Raw genomic sequence first — 23,709 nt, 5'->3', positions numbered from 1 at the left:
GGTAAGCAAGACGCTAGGCTTTGGGACAGAGGTGTGAGGGCTCTGGCAGGGCCCCAGAATCCACCAGCCCCGTTCCCAAAGCCTAGTTAGCACTTCCCCAGTTTTGGGAAGCAGCCTGCAGATTCCATGTCGAAGGACTTTTGAGCCCCAGTTGATATGAACAGTTGGGCCACCCTGTTCTAGATCATCTTGTCCACTTCCCAAAATCTGGTGCCAGCTGCAGAGGCCCTTTGTTGGGTCTGACTTTAGGGAGATGTGCAATTGGCTTGGAGGAGAGAAAGGGCTCTCAATGGACACCCTCATACTATAGAAAACCTCTGCCCTCACCACTTGCTGTCAGTTGGCAAAAACATTCCTGTTCCAGCAAGCTTTTGCTGTGCTGGGTTTGGAGAGCCCGTTTTTATATTGTTTTCGCAGGCTGTGGCATTTTGATTGTTGTAAGCTGCTCTCGGTAACGTGAATGGATTTGGAGGACAGGATACAAAACTTTGAAAAGAGAAGTAAATAAGCAAACAGAAACTGGTTTTCCTTGTGCTTAAGGTTACGTCCTCTTTACGGTCTGCCAAGGTATACGGTTCAGTAGAGCTTTGGATGGGGTAAAATAATACAACGTTCACTTTTTTTTACATAAGATTAACTTTTATTTCATAAGGTAACTAGATACCAACTGGCAGAGTAAGAAACCATCTAGAAAACCAGCAAAGCAAAAAGAATGGACATGATGGAAGAACTAGGACAGAAGAAAGCAACCTGATTCCAGTGATGATTATTTATGCAGACTTACATATTAATGCCATGCACATTAGGTATAGAAGTGATTACAGAAAATTAGCATGCATTTCATACAGTTTTTAATGTGAGATTAAGGCACTTTTGTTTTATAGAGAACACACACTGTGTTTGCACTCTCCCCTCCCCCCTGTTTTGTCACTTTGGCAGAAAACTCCTGTCCCAGTTAATGCTACAACTGGAACTGAATTTATATTAAAAGCAGAACTCAAATCAATTCATGGATATTTTACAGATTAGTGAAATATACACTTCACATATATGCACCACGTATATATTATATATATATGCACACACTAAAATTCAGCAATGTGAGCTGTAACTGGTTTTTACAAAATTAAGCTATGTATTTGTATGTACCACATTTTATCAAATCTAAGTCTTGAATTAGGTACTTATCAATATAAAAACTGAATTAATTTACTTAACACCCCCCCCCCTTACTAGGTTATTTTAGCATACTACCTTAGTGGTTTGCAACTTTAAGACAAATTTATGTTAGACCACAGTAGCTGCCAAGGAAAAGACATGCAGGTCTAGAGTTCATTTTATTAAGTGACACAGAGACGTTAGGTGCCATTATAACTATAGCTTAGATCGGGTTTTATTACAAATGCAAGGGCCAACAGCAAGCCAAAGACCACCTTCCCAAAACTTGCAAGAAATTATTGCTGTTAAATGAATGTATATATAAAATTAAGCGGGAAATGAAAGGTTAATACAAGAATGTTAAGTACAAGCAATGGACTTGAATCTGATACTAGTAGAGAATTTCATAACACCAAGTTACTTTCATGTTTGTCTGACTTGCCTGCTCTGATTTACAAGGAAGCTATCAACTTAAGTTGCAAAGGTTCTCAGTAAGCAGTCCAATGTAGGCAGCACCATCAGCAGCAATTATGGCTTCCATATAGTGAAAAATAGTTGCTAAATGAAAGGACTTACTACTTTTCAAGTGTTGTTTTGGTTTTGTAGGTATATGGTACATGAAGTCTTAAACATAATGTAGATAGCACAGTAGCTCTCAGATTGAGAGCCTACTGTCAAGCAAGTTCCATACAAGGTGCTTTCTGCATTGTGTCTGATTGTGAAAAACCAAAACATTACTTTTCTCCCCAGATTTTGCCTGTCAGGATGAAAACAGATACTTGGGATTCCTATTGCTGGAAAGTAACTGAAGACAGTCATCCATTTTTATGTCATTTAAATATTTTAAAACACTGAACTTCTAAAATACCACTAGGCTAGCCTTCCCCAACTCGGTGCCTTCTAAATGTTTTGGACTACATTGGCAAAGCTGCAATAGGCCACTTGGTCGCTTATTTCCTAAACCATTGCTGTTTTGGTACGTTTGTGCAAGGAAAACACTCAACTTCGAAGGAAAATGAAGCAAAGACAGGTCTTGTGCTTAAAAAGAGGGGTTGCTTTTGTTTAAAGTTACATTCAAAATTAGAGAGTTTTATTAAGATCTGGAAAGTGGCAACTTCAGAGAGATCCATGTGGCATGTATGAAATTTCTGCCTCGTGAGGTTGAATTTCTCAGATAACTACTGCCTTCCTTGTGCCTGGGTACAATACACTTGCTATAGCTTTTTCTTGATCTCATCTTGCTTCAGATGCTGTTAATTTTCTATCAAGCCAGATCTGCTTTTTGAAATTTGCATGGAGAGCCTTGGAAATTAAAGTGGCAGCACGAATCTCTCAAAGTGGAACATGTGCTGTTCTGTCAGCTTGGTTAAGCCAAGGTCAAGATCCAGTATTCAGTAAGGGGCCTAGCAACTCTATTTATATAATGTGCCTTGGAAAGTTGGAGGCACCACAAGTCTCTCCTGCTTCCTTCAGCCTCCCTGACTGCCCAGAACTGAGAGGTGTAATGCCTTTCTCATGGCTTTCGGCCTGCCCTATTAGGTTGGGTCACATGAACCATTCAACCCAATATAAAGGTAAAGGTAAAGGACCCCTGACAGTTAAGTCCAGTCACAGATGACTCTGGGGTTGCAGCGCTTATCTTGCTTTACAGGCCGAGGGAGCCGGCGTTTGTCCAGACAGTTTTTCTGGTAGGGGAACAAAAAACTGGACTGTTATCCTCACAGGGTTCACAGTCCAATCACTTCCCTATAATAATAATAATAATAATTTATTATTTATACCCCGCCCATCTCGCTGAGTTTCCCCAGCCACTCTGGGCGGCTCCCAATCAGTATTAAAAACAGTACAGCGTTACATATTAAAAACTTCCCTGAACAGGGCTGCCTTAAGATGTCTTCTGAATGTCAGGTAATTATTTATCTCTTTGACATCTGATGGGAGGGCGTTCCACAGGGCGGGCGCCACTACTGAGAAGGCCCTCTGTCTGGTTCCCTACCATCCAGCACCTGCTCTCAGCCCCAGTCCAAGTGATTCCCTCCATTCTCAGCCCAATTCAGTATTTCCTGTCCCTCTCCATGTGGTTTGTCCATCCCTTTTTCATAAACAAAGAGGGAAACCTACAGCCCTCCAGATATTGCTGGACTCTCTCAACAAGCTCAGCCAGCACGCTCAAGGGTGATGGAAGCTGTAGACCAGCAAACACTTATCAAGGTCATAGGTGTTCCATCCCTGTTTTAAACTGATCATCATGGAATCTTACAATGTTCCTGCCAACATTTCATTTTTTAAAAAAGAAAAGAGTTAAAGGAATTTAATTCTGCCTAAGCTCAGTTCAATGCTGAGCTGGTTTAGGGAATGCTATTGTGAAGAACGCATTAAAGGCCTTTACAAGAAGCAGGTGATTATGAAGCATTTGCTCCTGTCATGACCGATATGGAAGGAAGAATCAAAATAATGACGCTGGCTTTGTTCACCAGCCGCTAATGATTATACCATCACCCTTGGAAATGCCTTTAAAGAGATGGCAAGGAAAAAAGAATGTTAAATGCTACTGGGCACAACAGCTACGGCACAAGCAAATCTGGTGATCTTGTGTTTTCCCATGGTGGCTGTGTGGATGAACACACAACTGATAGCGACTGCCAACACCATGTGGCATAATCGAGCAAAGGTCACAGCAGCAAGAACAGGACAACCCACCTACCAAAGAAGATCTGGATGAATGATAGACGTGGGGAGGGACATATGCCATGAAAAACTTGAGAGCAATGACTGGATCCTGGGAAATGAACCAACTGTGGAGGCAATATGTGGGAGTGCTAATGGGAAAGCTGCAGGAACAAGGACTGTGTTTCTTGTGCTGAAAACCAAAACCTTGCTGTATGTGGCTCTTAAGAACTTTGATCAGGCTGACATGGTATCCATCTGCTCCCAAAACTTACACTCAATAAGTTGTAATTTATATGCAGTGCACTAAACTTTAATATAATAGGTGGCTCCCCCCTCCAACAAGTGACAACAGCCCTCCCCTCCCTCATGGGAGATGTATGATAGCTTGGCAGGCTTTAATTACTAGGCGTAATTTTTGAAAATGAAATCTCCCTGTGTAGTTATTTGCATAAGGTGATATCCAGTGGTTACTCATACAGACTCTTAAAATTAAGATAAGTCCATTTATTTCCAAGTATGATTTAGTTGGACAAATATTTATTTTGAGTGTATAAAGTATTTAAATCCTATTTATGGAGCATCACATTTTACTTGCTTTTAACAAACTAAGCTCAAGCCTAAATAGTTGAAATCCCAACAGTAGTCAGCAGAGGGAAACCTAGGCTTACACAATCCAATGCCTTCAAAATGCTGTTTCCTAAGTGAAAGGCACCTACTTAAGTGTTTTAACAATTATCCATAGTACTCCCTTCCAGCCTCAAATCAGAGGTTTATGTCTTTACTGTCCCTCCTCCTCTGCTTCTGTTTTCTACATATATCAGCGACTTATCCTCTTTCTAATCTCACTGTCAAGATACCCACATACTCTCTACTTGATGGGAAAGTGCTCCCTGGTTCCATTTAATTAATGAAGCCCATAATTTCTCTTTGACCTCATTAATGTCTGATCTTGTCTTTCTAACTTAAACAGGGAGCTTTTTATGATCTAGTCCAGGCATGGCCAAACTTGGCCCTCCAGTTGTTTTGGGACTACAACTCCCATCATCCCTAGCTAACGGGACCAGTGGTCAGGGATGATGGGAATTGTAGTCCCAAAACAGCTGGAGGGCCAAGTTTGGCCATGCCTGATCTAGTCTGTCAAATGACATAAATGACATTACCTAGAAAGTGAGAAGTGATTTGAGTGAAAGGGTGGAAGCTTGACAAAGAAAGCGTCACAAATCACTTTTGCGTTATATCCAACACAAGATGTCAGCAAAGAAAAAAAGGGGTTGGGACTAAAGGGTTAAAAGAAATGGAACAAAGGAACAAGCACAAACAACTGTTTGGACAAAATGTATGGTGTTGCTTTTGTGTAGCATAATGTAGTGTGGCGTTGTGTTTGTGTGTGTTCATTCATTCATTGGTATGGGGAGCCTGGATGGAGACAAAACAAAGCTCAAAAGCAACTTCAAGATGAAATAGCTCCACTTTCTTGGATTCAGCATAAGTTTTGAATTATGAGCGTTATTTGTTACATTCTTTGTGGAGGTAGCATGTTTAGTATGCTATGAATTTAGGACAATAGGAATAGGTAACGCCAAGGAGGAGGAATCGGTTTCTCATTATGACATCAAGTCTCATAAACAATAGCAGCAGCATGTATATATTGCAATTTTATTTCATCTGCTCAAACAAAACAAAGTTAGCATTTTAAGAAATTTTAAAATGACACAATATGGTAAAAATAGCAGAGAATTAACTGAAAAACTCAAAAGGAGGTAAAACTAAATGCATGAAAATTCAACATTCATTAGTGTTTCATCTTCAGTTTTGATTGACACTTGATGCTTGCAAACTTTTTGAACAATGAACTTTGTTTCATGACAACTCTGAAGAGATTTCAGCACCAGCACTAAGATTTGTACATTCAGTTTGTTTGCAATTGACTTGTTAGCCACTTGTGTATGAATAGGACAGATTTATCACAGATCAGATCACAGTGTTGAGGAAAGCAATACCTTCCTGGAATTAAAAGTGATCCCCTAAACCATATTCAGCTTAAGGCATCCGCTGTACAAAAGCACAGGAACCATCATAACATTTTTTTAAAAGAACAGTAATTAAAATAACCTAAGCTTCCTCTGTAGCTCATTTTAATTACAGGACTATCTATCAATGGCATAGCTGTCGTTAAAACAGCCTTAATTTACAGTTTAACTAAAATTGGATTTCCTGGAACGGTCCAATTCAGGATCACATAACTATGCATGTAGAAAGAGTACAAAGACCTGTTTCTTTTTTCCTTTTGCACAGAAATCATGTTATTTTTAGACCAAGGCACAAAACGTTTAGTGCATTAACCAGTTTCGTTCACAATCTAGTAACTCAGTTTTCTTACCTTTGGACCACTTACACCTCTAACATTCTGCTAGGCTATCTCTGAATTTTCTTTACAAACAAAATCAGACATGATTTCTGAAAAGAGTAAGCATTTAGGGTTATACTGTTTAATCAGAAATTACTTTTAAAAGATGAAAATGCCTCCTCTTAATTTGAGAGCAACATCTGTTTGCCTTGTTATTTTAAAAAATGCCTTCAACTAATGCATGCAGATAACACTTTAAAAAAATGTAACCACTGATTTTTGGATCATATTTTATATGCCATACTTCCATCTTACAGAAAGAGGGGAAACAGAGAATGTCCTCAATGAAAACTTTAAGCAGCAATAAGCAGCTGTTAATTTGCTTTGGTGCCCAACACTTGGGAGGATATGGTAAATAAAGCTTTCTTATGAACTAAACTGGATGAAAGTGGGTAATTCAAGAAAATGAATAATTCTGTCCATAGCCACAAGTTATTTTTTTCAAATCAGCATAGCTCACAAGATAAATATGGCACTATTATATAGCATGGAGAATTTAAGAGGCAGTGGGAATTATAGATGGTTGCACATTATTTGCCGAATTACAACATTTAAAATTGCAGGATTCCCCACCCCATCCCTTTCTGGAAGTCTGTATGGGATATCTTAGTAAAAGTTTGGACACTGGAACAGGAGATGGAACAAAGTGAATTTCATCTTTGAAGAATATGTGGTTGCCACCACTGTTCTTAAGACTTTCCATTGTGTGACTTTGTGCATCAATATTTGACCTTAACTACCTAGGTCAGGCATGGCCAAACTGGGCCCTCCAACTGTTTTGGGACTACAGTTCCCACCATCCCTGACCACTGGTCCTGTTAGCTAGGGATGATGGGAGGTGTAGTCCCAAAACAGCTGGAGGGCCAAGTTTGGCCATGCCTGACCTAGGTCCACTGCATGGTTAAAGGAACAGGAGCAAGCTGTAGGAAAATGTGCACCTTTCCTGGCATGACCCGCTCACCCCCTGGCTCCTTAACCCTGGTTACAGGCAGCACTGGCACCAAAAGCTTTTCCAGTCCTGGTTAAAATATGGTCTTGTCAAGTTTCCGGCCAGTGATGATGCAACTGTTAACCACGATTCAGAGATGGGGAGAAGGGCAGGAGGATTTACGTTGGAGAGAGGTTGGGAAGAAGTACATGATCTCATGACCTGCTCCTAGTCACTTAAACTGGGATTAAAGGATTGGCAGCATAAATAACACCTGCACTATGCGCACTCCCAAATTAAGTAGAAACTGACCTCAATGCACAGGTTCAAGTAGCTGTTGTGGAAAGACTGCCCTGTACTACTTTTGTATGCCTCTTTTTTAAAAAATTACCTCTAAGTTTAATCATGATGCTTAACTTTATACCAAGTTAAGTAAAAGAAGCAAAATCGCTTAAGGGTTTCCAAACCTCTTACTGAAGCATTACTAATTTTGAAATACAAACAAAATGATACAAAAAAAATTATTAAGTATCTGCTTCTATTTAACATGGTTACTGATAAGTCACAACATTTTCCTTATTATTACACATGCATGCAATATAAGGAAAAATAGTGCAGTAATTAATACAAATTTTTTAAATAAAAAAGTCACCCTACCCCCAACCCTACACCTCCCAAGTTTTGCCTGGGCGTTAACTAGGCCTTACTGTAAAAAGGCTACTTAATATTTGTGGCATGCAAGGATGTTTTAAATTAAAAAGCCAACTCTGTGGTTGTGTTATATTACAAAAATGTCTACATGCATAAATCTTAAAAGCTCAAAAACCTACGGTAAGTCTCTAACAATCTAACAATTTACATTTGACCATTGATTTGTTTTCTGGAGAAGTCTTAGATTTGGTAAAGCATTACAATTTAGGAAGGCATCTACATCTTTATACTCAGGACAGCATTTGCATTTCCCCCTACAAAACTGTACGAAGGCTAACTAGAGAGGCTTCCTATCATAAGATTCCAAAACTCAATATATCATCACATCCTAGAAGATCTCTCATTCACCAATATTGTATTTTACAACATACTCTTATCTGTTCTTTATTTTGTGAACTGAAGTCATGTTTGATCTTTAATTCATGGAAACACCCCATATGATAGGAAGACTAACCTGAGATACATTTGTACAACAGTATAACTTGCTAAATCCTTCACTAAGAAAACCTCTCTGAAAAGCCTTCCCAAGCTTTTCTCTCTCTCCTCTCTCTCTCTCTCTTTTAGTCTTAATGAATTGTGAATGTGCAGCTTCATCTCGATATGAAAACATTTCAATGCACTGTGATCTCGTCTGACAGGTATAGGATTTTCTGCATAAATCGTTACCGCAACTTAAGAACATTTTCCACCGGGTTTAAAGTCAGAAAACAGCAGCAAAGGGAAATCGTATACCGAAGTGATGTCTGAAAGCTTTCAGAATCTTGCCCTTCTTCCAAGTGTATTTTTTTCCATTTTCTTCTAACAGCTCGCAAAATGTAGTCGATTTTGTGCCAAGACCAGTGGTCACAACGGCTAAGTCCTACTATGCTGTATTCGACTTGCTCAGTTCTTGCCGGATTGCTGATTTGGAAAGAGGAGGGAAATTGCTGTTAAACTCTGCAGTATCTCAACAGAGAAAGGATGTGGTCTGTTCATTTGAGAAAACCTGTATCAAGATAGTGTTTCCTCAAACGTAGTACAGACAATGTGGCTATAGGTAAAAGGTAAAGGTATAGAACCCCTGGATGGTTAAGTCCAGTCAAAGGTGACTACGGGGTTGTGGCGCTCATCTCTCTTCAGGCCGAGGGAGCTACATTATAGTGTGGTAGTCCCAAAAAGACTGAAAGTGAATTCTGACAGAATTCTGAATTCTGTTGCTAGGTGTTTCTAGGGTCTGGGAATTAGGTAGACAGCATGCTCTAAATGGGATTGTATTTCCCATGAAAAACCAGGTACATATCCTGGGCGTTTTCTTGGATCCAGTTTTGTCCAGGGAAGCCCAAGTGGTTCTGGTGGAGCTGAGTGCCCTTTTTCCAGCTCTAGCTGGTTTACAGCTATTGTTATTCTTGGATGGATAGCTTTGTCACAGTAAACCATGCTCTGGTAATCTAATGTTCTGGGAGTGCCACAGCCAGCCCAAGTACATAATAAAGTGGGGCAGGGTCTTAAGACTTTTACTATTTATCCATAGCTTTTAATCTGCAGTCTGCTTTAAATTCCAAGTTTATATTTGAACATCACCTTTTGAAGGTAGGCCAGGTTAACAGATATTTACATCACCATTTTATAGATAGGGAGGTTGAGGCAAAACAGTGACTTGCTCCAAAACTAGATATAAAAGATAAAGGCGTCATGGACCTGAAGCCAAACTCTTGATCAATTGAAACATACTCCGCCCTTGTAATTGTGATAAAGTGGAACATTTGGGGGGTCAGGATCATGTGCCAATGAAAAGTGAGCATGTGAAGTCTGAAAATTTTCCATTTCAAATCCCTAACCCATTCATACAATTCCATTCTTAAAATCCTGAAAACCAGTCATAGGTTGAAATACTCACCATCAATTAACTCTTCTTTTAGTTTCGTTAATTCCTTCCTCATTTCATCTAAAATATCCTATAGTATCAGAACAGAATTAAAAAGTCAAAAGTTTTGCCCAAGGCAATTTAAAAGGTATCAAAATTGAAAAAGATTTAACAAGCCTACTTTTAAATTTCAAGCAGCGACACTCCAAATGAAGTGCTTCTATGACCTAGATCAAATTATAATTTCCCCCTACTTTTGTATAGAGCTTGTGCACAGAGAGAATCCAGTGAACACAAGCTCAAAATGTAGAGCTAATTCTTCTCCACCACACAAATCTGGAAATTGATCACATACTGATTGTTGCATCTATTTGTGGAAACTCAGGGATCTCAGTGGCAAGATAGGCAAGGGTGATGGGATAAGGAAGAAAAAGGTCATTTTGCTGCCTCACTGTGTTGCAGAAAACATTTCCCAGAGGAAATGTTCTGTAAAACAGGGGCAGTAGCTTGCAATGAAAGTAGCTAAGTAGCAATTCTATGTCAGATTAGGAGGTATTCTTACCTACTTCGTAACCACAATTTATGACGCCAGAAACTGGTTTAAGGCCTGTGCACTTTGCCCATGTCCCCTCTGCCATTCATTCAGAGATCCTGCTCATTTAAAACTAGAGTTCCTTATTAAGGTCAAATCTGGGAATTCTGGTTTAAAGTCTGTTAATTAACCAGGATATTAAGCCCAGAAGCTTAATAATGTCTGTGGGATGCATGTTTAACCACCTATGTTGACAGTTTGACAACTGGTTAAAACCTTTTCATTAAAGTGTTTCATAGTGACTGAAGGCAGTTATATTTAGATGTTTTCTGTAGATGTTTTCAATAGACTGCTTTAAGACCTGCATACTAAGCATATTTGTGGTTTTTTAAAATGTTTTATTGTTGTACTTTATATTCTTTCTATCATGTTGTACACCATCATGCTGCTCAAATGGCAGAGAAATTATAGAAATAAAGTTTGTTGTCAACCATAAATAATTAAAGTCAATATCATAAACAACATTAGGACTAGAGTTCTAGTATAAAATATTTACCTGTTTCAATCTGTCATAGTCTAGCCCTTCAGACTGTACTCCATTTGTACTGGGTTGCCCAGAAGATGCAGATTTTGGTCTGTGAAGAACAAACAAACATGGTTCCAGTTAACTATGCTACCTGCTACTTCCACCAGAAATTCAATTTATAAGATCAGTGACCTGCTGCCTACCATGCCTTTACACACACACCCTGCCAAGTAGTTAAGAAGTTTAATTATTCTGATTTCTTGACTGATGAGAAAACTGCTTCTGCTGGACCTAGATGGTCTTTTGCTCAAATTGAAAAAATATCAGGAGAATGGCAGTCTGACCATTAAAAGTAGAATGCTGTGTTGTTGATTTTAAATGGAAGTTTCACTTCTGAGTGTATTCCTTTACATAAAAGGTTCTATTCTGCCTTGATATAAAGTCTTCAAAGCAGCAACAATATTAAATTATAATTATAATAATGCTTCTGTGTCCTTCTAAAAACACACAACTAATGGAAGGCCATGGGATGTTTTGGTTTCATGGTAAATTTGTGTGTTCATTGCTGGTGAAGCTTGGACCCAAACTTCACCATCAGTGAACAATGGGCTCCTTCTGTCCACAGGCTTTTGATCTAGTGGAGGAATCCACAAAAGGTATTACTTTATGCAGGCACTGTCTCAGCCACCACACCAGGTGGAGCTAGTCAGCTGCCCCGGAAACAGAATTAACCTCCATGGACAGATGTGAGTCCAAAATGACCCCACAGCTGCACACCTGGTCTTTAGGGGCAAAGTTACCCCATTCAGGACCAGGGAGTCCCCCACACCTGCCCCTCCGAAACAGTACTTATGTCTTCTTGGGATTCAATGTCAGTCCATTAACTGCTATCCACCTTCCAACTGCATCCAGTCACTCACACAGGACCTTCACCACCATTACTAGTTCCAATTTGAGTGATTTTTATCTCCATTATTTATTTATTTTTGCGAAATCATTGCAAGAGATCTTGGGAGTCCTTATAGGTCCCCAATGGAGAAGGTGGTTCTGTTCAATTATGAACTACCTGAAAGTGTCTCATGGAACTGTTTTCAGCAGATGCAACAGAGGCGGCGAAGAAGGTGTTCTTCGCTGCTGCTATCGGCACTTGGTAGGCTCGACGTTGAGCTCTAACCCATGTTCGGTCCGATTCAGAACAAATTTTTCTCCACCAGCGCTCTAGCCATCTCAGCTATTGTTTCACTGCCCTCAGCCTGGGGGAAACACTCTGTAGTGAAATCATTTTTCAACTCCTTATTAATGCTGAACTCATACACAATCTACTACTTAAGCTTAGCATAACTTTATTCCAAATATGTTACTTGTTTAATTCCTGAGGAAAAATTGCTATGACAATGTAAAATTAATAATTCAATATCAGGCTTTCTTGAAAAAGGAAAGTAACCTCACCCTTTTTTATCTTTCACTGCATGCTTCATCTTTCACTGCATGCTTTGTTATAACAAACAAACAAAAATCTTTAAAGGAAAAATAATTGAAGGGCTAAAGGGTATTTGATTCTTCCACTCCTTGGCACAAGATTCATTTGAACACTATCTATAGCCACAAAATACTTAGGTTTGCATTTTAATATCCAGTTTTTAAAAATAAAATTCCTCTGTTCCAGTCACATTGGGGTGGGTGGGGGTTGTACCCTGCAAACAAAAGACAACTACCTCGAGATAATGGGTGACTTGCTTCCATTCATTGCACTCGTTCTTTCCCAAGGCTTTCTTGTTAGTTCTGCAGGAGATAAAAATCACTGGATGTTCCTTACATACATTTGTTTACTGCTGTATAAAAGTCCTTCTCTGAGCTGTTAACAATAGTACTTTAAAAAGAGTAATCTTTATGAGCTAAGATGACTTGTATGGCTCCAATCACTTTGCGCCTGGCTGTGTACCACAGATTTAAGCAGTGACATTGAAAAACTTGCTGTCTTGTGTACTCCACCCATTTCCCAATAATCCATATTGAATTTTACCCACAGCATGCCGAGCCAATGCTTTCAGTAAGTGATATACTGTGACCTGAAAGTCTTCCCAGGGAGACAGAGACAATTTAGACCCCAGCCATTAGGGCATTTTGTTCCTAGGTACACCCATCGTACAAACACAATCATCCTGTGGGCCTCTCACTTCAGAGAGGTTTTTTTTTAAGCTCCTGCTAAGAATTTTGCAATGCTAAATCACAGGTTATCATCTACCTCACTGCCTTTTACCTATTTCCTTTCAGCCAGTCCTTTAAAAGGAAATATGTGCTATATTCCCCTTTTTAAAAAACTGGTTGAAAGGAAGAGTAAAAAAAGGGAGCCCATATACAAGCCCCATTATGATAGGTTAAGATGGAAAGGGTGGCTTCGATCCCACCTAATGTACACACAACACCTTGAACAGGGACCCCCAAACTCAGCCCTCCAGATGTTTTGGGACTACAACTCCCACCATCCCTAGCTAACAGGACTAGTGGTCAGGGATGATGGGAATTGTAGTCCCAAAACATCTGGCGAGCCGAGTTTGGGGATGCCTGACCTTGAAGAATTCACAAGAGGTGGTGGGCTCTCCTTCTTTGGAGGTTTTTAAGCAGAGGTTGGATGGCCATCTGCCATGGATGCTTTAGCTGAGATTCCTGAATTGCAGGGGGTTAGACTGGATGAGGCTTGGGGTTCCTTCCAACACTACGTTTCTATTATTCTAGGAATTCAAACATTTCTATCTTAATAATTTTGTTGCATCCATATTTACGGTAAGCAACAGCATCCAATTAAAAGCTGCAGAGATTGTTTTTTGCTTGTCAAACTAGAAATCTGTTCTAGATATAGAGCTTAAGTTGTTACTGACATACTTGATTTTTGGAAAGTGAACCTTAAAAGCAAGGACAATGAATGCACAGAATTTGTGTCAGCTATGTGAATGTCACAGATTTGTACAACTTACCAGGTGTGCTTGTTGAAGGAGGCTTTGAAGCTGAATGCTCTGGTTCTTCCTATTTAAATTAGATGAAAAATACAATCAACCTGCAAGTCTAGTCAAAATTTCCAGAAGTGAGGTGACATAATCAGATGAAACATTTAAAGTTGTTGGGTTTTTTTTTAGCAGATATGAAGCACCGAAACAGTTTTCCCCCTTAAGGCAAGTTAATCTCAAAAATTAAAATACAGGTAATTTGCATCTTATGTGAGGGTTTGGTTCTGAGGGTCCATGTATAAACACAAAAACGTGTAAAATCAGGAACCCCTGGAACCCCCACTCTGCAAGGTGGAGGGCTGCTTACCCAGGTGTGGGAAGGTGGCCTAAGACCTCTGGCAGGGTCTCAGAGCCCTCCTGCTGCCTTCTCAAAGCCCAACAAGAAAGGCGGGAGGTGCAAGTGCTCTGAGATGCTGCCAGATAAGCCCACAATCGCAGCTGTGTGGTGTGTGCAAAGCTGTGATCACATAAATAAAATAAGCATAAGGTGTGAGTTACCTGTAATTTGGTTATATGGTATGTTGCATATTGTGCCAGATTAATTTGTCAACTTACATTTTTTTCTTCCTTTGTTTCTGCTTCTGATGATCCCTTCTCAGCAATTCGTCTCCTTCAAGCAGGGACAAAAAGTGAACTCAGTTACTCCTTACTCAACACTGCTTGCCAATGTATGGCTTTGCTATCGCTCCTTGGCAGCTTGTGAAAATTGTCCTCACTGAAACAAATGACACTCAACATGCAAAAACTTAAGTGTGCAACACTGAAAATGTGCTCTCATCATACAGTATGCATACCAAGAATCTGAGGTGTTTATAGCTCTTTGCCATTTGCTCCCATGATGGGAAAAACACACCTGCCAAACCTGTACAGTGAGAACTATATTAAAGATGTAAAAATTAAACTATCATCTTACCTTCTTGCCAGCAGGGCACTCATTTCTTCCATTAAGCCACTTCCTCCAAGCGGGAGTGGCCCATTCCCACGGCCAGTATCTGTTTTGGGCGAAGCAGAGCTCGCTCCTCCACTGGTATTAGGAGAATCTTCATTCTAACATTGACAAGGCCCAAGAGACATGGAAATTATATTGTTAGAATGAGGAGTCAGCTTTTATAGATGGCAACAAAGGTCTGAAATAGTCTGGGGAAAGTTCGAAGTATTTTAATAATTACCAGTAGGTCGCCTAATTTGACTAAGCGGAAGCCTAGCCATACCCCAGGGCTGAGGAGACTCCAAGATGTGCTTCTTGTTTTGTTTATTTGCGGAAGCAGCAGAAGCATAGCAGCAGCCTGCCCACCTATCAATTTGACCTGCAAGGCCAATACTGGGTTCCATCTGAACATTATCCCATTACAGTCGTACCTTGGCTCCCGAATGTCTTGGTACTCAGACATTGTGGCTCCCGAATGCTGCAAACCTGGAATTAAGTGTTCTGGTTTGCAAACGTTCTTTGGAACCCGAACGTCCGATGGGGCTTCCGTGGCTTCCAATTGGCTGCAGGAACTTCCTGCAGCCAATCAGAAGCTGTGCTTTGGTTTCCGACCGTTTTGGAAGTCGAACGGATTCTGTTCAACTTCCGAGGTACCACTGTATAGTTAATTCTAATAAAGTTAGATATGGGCATTTTAGAGACATTATTGATCGCTGTTTTAGCCATTCATTATGAACAGTCTGAGCAGATGAAGACCTTAATTCAAAAGTTAAAATTATAATGTCTGGAACTGTGCTTACCCGTGATACTTTTCTGAGTTTGGCTCCAGCAAGAGCAGCTGCTAGTCCTGTTAAAGGACGGTGGTCTTCATACATCGATCCCATGGAAAAACCCGCAGGAGGCAGAGGAGGGGCCGGAGGTGGGGGAGGAACCTGGTTAGGAAGGGGGGGAGGTGGTGGGGGAGGCGGCCCTGTTGGTGGAAGAGGGGGAGGGGGAGGGGGTCCAGGGGGAGGGGGGACTGCTGGTGGTGACTGGACAGGGCCAGGTGGGAGAGGGGGTGGGGGTGGGGGTGCAGGTGGTCCTTGGATAACACCTAATTAAAAACACACACACAAAAACCAAACAAAAATTGTGACAAAAAGGGAAGACTGTCAGGAAACCAATTCTATACTACATTAAGAAAGAAAAAAAACCTGCACGGTCCCCATGCTGGTTTCAATATCAAAGAAAAACATTCCTTCATTCTAATAAGCACACATAAATAGTAATGAACAAACAATTCAGCTTGAAATAAAAATACCCTCAAAACTCCTTAAGAGGAAACAGATGCCACAAACAAAATTCATGTGAATGTTTTGAGGGGCGTGATACTGAGCGATCTTTGCACAACGTTATCAAAAAACAAAACAGACCCCTATCGTAAAAGACAGAGGTAGAACATGATGTACACAAGAAAAATCTATGCACAGAAGTCCAGTGACATAGGAAGAGCCTGCTGGATCAGATCAAGGACACGTTTAGTCCAGCATTCTGTTCACATGGTGGCCAAATGCGTATGGGAAGCGCATAAGCAGGACAGGAACACAACAGTACTCTCCTGCTCATGATTCCCAATAACGGGTATTGAGAGCATATAGCCCTTGATGCAAGTAGTCTTTGATAGCTTTATCCTCCATGAATATATCAAACCCCACTTTAAAGCTGTGCAAGTTGGTGTCTATTACTATACCGTGTGGTACCAAATGCCATAGCTTAACTATGCATTGCATCAGGAGCGAGGAATTGGATTCAGCTGGTGGGCCAAATGAGGGTGAGGGTTCTCTCACCCTCCAAGGGTGACTCTGACCTGTCAATCATCAGACAGCACTATGATACCAGGTGACCCATTTACCTCTGTATTCAAGCCCAGACAAGTGCTGCTTGAAGTTACCAATCAGCTGATCAACTCTGGCTCGAATCTGCTGGCTATGGAGTTCCCCATGAGTAAATTCATAGTGCAGCCAACTCCAATTGGTTTGCTCTCACCAGCAATCTGCTGATCAATAGTGACAGGTGGAGCCTCCCTTGACAGTGCACTTTAAGATTCCCCAGGTGTGCACTGGCAGGCACATTTCTACCTGCCCCACGCCTGACATCACAGGTGATGTCAGATGTGAGAAAGATGGGTGTGGTTTGCTGGGGACTCAGCAATGAGGGAGAAACTGGGAGCTGTACCAGGAAATTTCCCATGCCTAAACTAGGTGAATGAGTAATTCATTTTGTATGTCTTTAATCTCCCAGGGTTCACCTTCACTGGATGATCTCGGGTTCTAGAACTAAAAGAGCAAGAAAAACTTGTCTATTCCCTTTTGTACACCTCTATTATGCCTACCCCCTTTTCACCAACTATAAAGCTCTAAGCTACTCCATCACCTTCATAATTTTGCCCACATTCTGACCTTTTCCAGTTCTACAACATTTCTTCTTTATTTGTATTTATTGAATTTATATACTGCCCTTCATCTGAAGACCACAGGGTGGTTTACAACATAAAAACACAAAATACATAATATAAGAAAAATAAAAATACCCTCCATTCAAGGTGATGATCACATCAATAATGTTTCTATCCCCACTATAAGTCTAAAGAACACAGGCCTAAATTCCACCAATTTAAGTAAACCTAAGACAAGATACCTTATACATTTGCAACCCATGCCCATGCTTATTTCCAGAAATATTAATACAGCATACATTAGTGAGTTAGAAGACTTTTAAATGTTGGTGGAATGAGTAGTTTTGCCCCACTGCCTGGATGAAAAATAAGATTAGATTTATTTTTTTTAAATCCCTAACCAAGGGTGGTCCACAATTACAGAAGTAAATTTACTATGAAATGCAAGTTGATTTTCATCTGTCTTTGCAGTGGTGGAACACCTCAAATCAATAAAGGGTTGCCTGTTCCTGGGTTGTGTGTTATTTAGAGTAACAGACTCTTTAAAATGTTTAGCCCAGACTGAGGGAAACATTAAAAGGATCAATTCATCTTGTTATAAACCATATTTGTATCACATTAAGTAACTGCCTTTGGGTTCCTCAGAAATTTCAGCTACATATTAAATCGATGCAACACCTGCAATTTAAAAACTATTTTGGATACACAAACAAACCAAATTAAAGTATGTGTAAATGGACTTATTAAATCTTACTAATTATGCTTTCCTTATACTTTTTGTGAATAATACTGAACTGAGAAAAACCCAATTCACAGCCAACATTCTTCATTTAATGTCCAATGATTAAAAAAGCAAGAAACCACATAGCAAAACTCTTTCAGCGGACTTCCAGAAATGAAAAAACAAAAACAGAATACACTATTTAAATTTGACTGAAAAAACGTATCTCCGCTCTTCAAAGTTTCACAATTCCTCATGACATTCTGCTGAACTTTTGCTGAGGGTATTAAGATCACTGCAGCTTTTCAACATGCTAATTCTTCAGGATAAATCAAGTTTCAGGTGCAAATTAGTTTTGAGTGCATTCCTGATTAGTTAATTAGTAGCAGTAACGGAAACCTTACCCTGCTGGGACGGAGGAGGTTCAATCGGCTGAGAGGCTGTCTGCAAGACTGGCTCAGAAGCAGAGGAGTCTCCCAGCACAGAGTTTAGAGAGTTCTCAACAGAGGCAGGGGGAGCTGCAGAGGGAGAAGGGAGAACACTAGGCTTGGATGAGGGAGTCGAGGCATATGGGGAACTTGGAGAGGAAGCTTGAGGTCCAGAGAGCGAGAGAGGCTGAAAGGAAGGTGGTGGCGTTGGACCAGAGGTAGGTGGCGAAGGTGCTGGGTAATTTGCCAGTTCTGGAAGACCATTGGGTGCAGTAGGGGATGGGGACAACTGGGAGAGTTGAGCGGTTACTGGAATGGGGAGAACGGGCTTTGGGCCAGTGGCTTTGCCTGGGGGGCTGCTAATCATTACAGGAGGAGAAGGGGGAAGAGGTGCAAAACTAGAAGCAGACCAAGTAGTGGACTTGGTACTAGGGGGCAAAGGGGCTGGGGGGTTCACGGGTGAAGGTGGCCGAGAATTTTTGTTTACTTGACGAGGAACTGTGGCGTAATGCGGAAGGACGGGGTGAAAGGCAGAGCCCAAAGATGTAGCGAAACGTGAAGCAGAGTGCCTTAGTGGTGGTGTAGGGGGAGAGGAAACCGATTGTGCAGAAGTCACATTAGCATAATCCGGAGTAGAGTCTGACATTGCTTTAGCATATGAAGGAGGTGGTGCCGAAGGAGGCTGGCAACTGGAGTATTCAGGAAGTGAAGTACTATACGGGGAGTTGTCGTAAGATGGAGCTGGACAGAAGATGGAAAGCAGCAGCAAAGGCAGGATAAAAGAGGAGAGAGAGAAAAAGGGAGCTAATGAAGCAACAAAACCAGCATTCAAACAAAATGTATAAATGTAGACTATAGTTAGTACCAGAGGATTAGGCACAAGTAAATTACTGTTAGGAGAATTTATACACTGTCAACAGATGCTTCCAATTTTGCCTTATATATTTGTGCCAACATTTGAATTTACAAGCACATTCTGGAAACACAAAAACAACAATGCCCAAACCCCTCCACTACACAGTAAGTTCTCAAAGGTAATCAGCAAAATCAATTGGTTGGAATCAAGTGAAGTGATCTTAAGAATTTTTTTTAAAAAATACTACTGGATGACAATTTCAGCATATAAACAGTGCAATCCAGTGCATTTTCTTCTCAGATGTAGGCCCCATTGGCATGGTTTAGGTATCATTTTAAATCATAGTTAAACTATGGTTTAATGTGAACAAACAGTGTGCTGTTGCACAGTCCTTGAAAGTCCCTGCTGTACTCCTCCCCAACACCTTCAGCAAACCGGAGGCTGGCTTCACATTACATGTGAATCGAGACTAGCAGCCTGTTCCTCTCCCAGCAAATCATGAGCGGAAGACAAAATTTCTTCTTGGCTTACCACTCATGGTTTGTTGAGCGAGAATCAACTCACAGGCATGGAATAGCATGCAACATACAGCCACCCACCCTGTTCGTTCACATTAAAGCATAGTTTAAGTTTAACAATGATTTAAAATGGTATTTGAACCAGGCCACAGAGTTCAGCGAGACTTGCTCCCAGGTAAGTGAGAACAGAATTGCAGCTGAAAGCTCACACTTCATCAACAGTAAGTAGAAACTATGCCCCAAAAGTAAGAACTGCATGTGAAACATGAGAAATTAGAAAATTCTTCCTCAAAAGTGACTGGCTTATACAAATTTCCACTTTACAGATCGTTCATTCTTCAAGCAAATATTTTATTAATTAGAAACAGGAAATGCAGTAGAAAAAAGTAGCTGAGAATTCAGGATTGCAAATAGCCATTTGCCTGCTTGCCTTTGCCAAGCAAGAACTGCCTCCTGTTTACAAGGCAAGGCAGAATCTAGCTTCAGGACATTGGAAGAGAAATCAGTTCTTTTAGAGTGCTGATGTGCCACTTGCGGCTATCAAAAATATTTGCAGGCATACTAGTAAAAAATGTGGGCTAATAATTTTTGTGGACTTATGAGCAAATCTGCACAAACCAAGTGTATGTTTATTACACTGAGAAACAAAATATTTTACACAGCTACAGGCATTGCCTGCATATGCTATTACACTAGCTTCATTCAGACAAGAACAAATGCAGGAGAGGAGATCAGAAGCTTCCTTTTCTATTTTTGTATTAAGTGCATTTCAGTATCTCATCTGAAGCCTAAACTGTAATTAAGATTAACTAGTTAGCCAAAACCAACCAGCTTCACGAACTATAGTTTATGAAGTTGGCTTGTTGCTACTAACCATAGTTCCTCCAGGTTCAGACAAAATGGCAAGCTGTAGTTAATCAAATGCAAAAGCAAAAGCTTCTGAACTCCTCTCACAATTACACTGTAGAAGAAAAGCGCTCATTCCCAGGGAAAGCTGGGCTACTGTTAATGTTTTGTCCAAACAAGAACATTGTGCTGTAATGAACTTGCATCCATTCCTGAAGTTCTAGGTTTTATACTCAAGAATGATGCACATTTCCTGAGCCATTTGGCCTCAGGAAAACACACACACACCGGCCTGCACTCCTGTTCAGCAATGAAGCAAGTCCTATGCTGTAGATTTATACACAAGTCTCTGAGGCATGTAGCCTTGGAAGAATATAAAAAGAATAATGTCACATTCCCGAAAAAGAGATGACCCAACTTTCTGATCACGTAAAACAAAAAAATATAAACAGTCAGGCATCCTAAGCATTCTGTGCTACTCTATCATAGCAAGAACTATTGGCTGGGTCATATTTTATTGGATCTGTTGCACCAATGGTCAGTTTATATCTCATATTCTCAAGTTAACCATTTATCAATGTAGTCTCTAACAACAACAACAACGAAAGCCATAGCTCTGCGTTCAAAGAAGAACTAACTGAAGAATACAGATCCATCTTTGATCCAAGTAATTTTGTACAGTGACTCATCTAAAATACTATCCATACAACTTGCTAAAAGACTCTTGCAAGACTCTTTGCAGAGGTCTGCCTACTGACATTAAACTCTCATGCCAAACATTCAATTACGCAGACAACTGACAGACATCAATGTCAAAGTTTCCTCTCAATTACCAACTTTGGCTGGTAAAACTGCCAGAGAACTTGGCCATCAAATCCCTAGTGTGCTTATGGTTGGAGCCACACTGAGAGAACGAACACTGCCCGATATAAGCAGCATTTCTCAAGCACAACACGCCTCTCACCCAAGTCCTGAAAGGTAAGGGACATACAGGGCCCAAGCTGCAGGTGGAAGGCAACTGCCTAAGGTTACAGGACAGGATAGAGGAGGCTAAGGCGGAGAGGAAACGGAGGACAACAAGAGGGCAAGAACAGAAACAGAGCCCAGGATAAGAGGAGGATTTAAAGTTCTGGCAATGGGATTAGCATTAAGGGACACGGATTCTATGGATTCTGAGTTGTGAGAATCTGTAGTTCTCTTAGCACAGAACTCTAGGCTTCCTTCTTAAGTGATCAATGCAGGATTTCTTTCCTAACTGATGTTATATAAACTGCTTCTTAAGATTAACAGAAAAAAGAAAGAAGGCACTTAATGAAAGCTCAAAAACACCATCCTACACATATACTATTTGAGAAATACAGAAAGTCTGGTTGCTGGCAATAAGGTTCCAATTTTTGGAAGTTAGTTTACAGGAAAACGGGAAATAAGCCATTTTAATACGTGATTACTTTGATCAATTTCATCACGTTAACAGTTCAAAACAACACACTGCAATTCTTACCAGCGCTTGACAGTTTTCTTTCTCTTTCCCATTCCAGCTGCTCTCTTTCCAGTTGGTCCTGGTGCTCCCTTTCTTGCCTTTCCCATTCTGCTCTCTCCTGCTCCTGCCTTTCCCGCTCTTGCCTCTCTCTCTCCAGGCGCTCCTGCCGGTCTCGCTCTTGCCGCTCCCTCTCCAGCCGTTCCCTCTCCAGGTGCTCCTGTTCTAGCCGCTCTCGTTCCAGCCTCTCCTTCTCCAGCCTCTCGCGCTCCAGTCTCTCTCGTTCTAGTCTTTCCCTCTCCAGCCTCTCGCGCTCCAGCCTGTCGCGTTCCAGCCGCTCCCTTTCCAACTCCTTTTGCCGTTGCTGCTCCTGCAGCTGCCTGCAACAGAGGAAAACGGGGAGTGTTAAAATGAAGAGCCAAAAACAGATTAAAGGCCACCTGGCTACGAACACATACACAGCGAGCCAATATGTGACATAATAATCAGTGTTGGAAACTCAAGATATATAAGCTAGACACCAAATGGTTAAAGGAAAGGTAAAGGACCCCTGACAGTTAAGTCCAGTCGCGAACGACTCTGGGGTTGTGGTGCTCATCTTGCTTTACAGGCTAAGAGAGCCAGAGTTTGTCCACAGACAGTTTTTCCGGGTCATGTGGCCAGCATGACTAAGCCGCTTCTGGCACAACGGAACACCGAAACCAGAGCGGTGCACGGAAACGCCGTTTACCTTCCCGCAAGAGGAAACTTGCCATTTTGGGGCAAGATGGCTCCGAAGTCTTATTTTTTTGATTATCAGCTAAACATCTGGCTAGTACAGATGACAACCTTGAGCAAGGTTAAGACATTTGAGAACTTAAAAGTGGAAAAGTCACTTGATCCAGGGACAGTCTACAGTGGTGCCTTGCAAGACGAAATTAATTCGTTCCGCGAGTTTTTTCGTCTTGCGGTTTTTTTCGTCTTGCGAAGCACGGTTTCGGAAAAGTTTTGGAAAAGCTTCAAAAATCACCAAAGTCTTTAAAAACCTCAAAAAAGGCGTGTTATGAGTTGTTCCTCGAAGTCAAGTTGCAACTGTATTAACGGTTTTAAGAAAAAGGAAACAAACTTGCAAGACGTTTCCGTCTTGCGAAGCAAGCCCATAGGGAAAATCATCTTGCGAAGCAACTCAAAAAACCAAAAACCCTTTCGTTTCGCGAGTTTTCCGTCTTGCGAGGTACCACTGTACATATATGTTGGCCGACTCTGACCTCTTTTTCTTTATGGTGACACAGAGCATTCATAACGTAAGAATATTCTTCACAACTGTGAGCAAACTACAATAGTTAACTATAATATTGCTCACTGCTCCTGCTCAGGCCGCACAGAAAAAATCATTTTGGTTCCTGAAATTCATTCTGATTGTGCAGATAAAATATGACTGACAGAATTCTCCAGGATGTGGTATTAAGTGTGTGAAAACAGTCAAGATCCCCAGGCATGCACCTCCAGATGGTGGAGATGTCAGGTGCATGCCTGGCACCTGGGCACCTTCACTTGGTCACAAATGGTTGATAGACAGGTGCAAAATGCACCTGGCTAATTTTGAACACAGGTAATAACTTATATCCCACTCTTCAGACAATAGTCTCCATACCACTTCTTACTTAATTTGCATTTTTACTTGCCTGTTGATCCAGAAGCATCCCCAAGGAAGTTTAAGTAAATAATAATAAAAAGTTACT

The 23,709-nt window shown here is 40.9% G+C and overlaps 1 protein-coding gene across 19 annotated transcripts in view; it reads right to left on the bottom strand.

Annotated features, from left to right (window-relative positions):
• Positions 1-5,468: 5,468 nt before the first annotated feature.
• ENAH (ENAH actin regulator) overlaps positions 5,469-23,709 on the bottom strand; it is a 152,474-nt gene continuing 134,233 nt past the window's right edge. For 10 of the 19 annotated variants that reach the window (XM_083496055.1, XM_083496063.1, XM_083496064.1 and 7 more), the window contains 10 exons: positions 22,013-22,368; positions 18,268-19,032; positions 15,509-15,801; positions 14,694-14,827; positions 14,336-14,390; positions 13,751-13,799; positions 12,491-12,557; positions 10,806-10,884; positions 9,751-9,808; positions 5,469-8,774 (listed from right to left, as the gene is read on the bottom strand). In XM_083496055.1, coding sequence (XP_083352181.1) covers positions 8,737-8,774; positions 9,751-9,808; positions 10,806-10,884; positions 12,491-12,557; positions 13,751-13,799; positions 14,336-14,390; positions 14,694-14,827; positions 15,509-15,801; positions 18,268-19,032; positions 22,013-22,368 — 1,894 coding nt within the window. In that variant the 3' untranslated portion in view covers positions 5,469-8,736. The remainder of the gene's footprint in view (positions 8,775-9,750; positions 9,809-10,805; positions 10,885-12,490; positions 12,558-13,750; positions 13,800-14,335; positions 14,391-14,693; positions 14,828-15,508; positions 15,802-18,267; positions 19,033-22,012; positions 22,369-23,709) is intronic. The other 9 variants (XM_083496058.1, XM_083496057.1, XM_083496056.1 and 6 more) reach the window with 5 other exon arrangements.

Source organism: Podarcis liolepis (assembly GCF_965112155.1).
Source record: "Podarcis liolepis genome assembly, chromosome: 3".
NCBI classification, from domain to species: Eukaryota; Metazoa; Chordata; class Lepidosauria; order Squamata; family Lacertidae; genus Podarcis; species Podarcis liolepis.
This window is presented reverse-complemented; position numbering and strand designations above follow the sequence as displayed.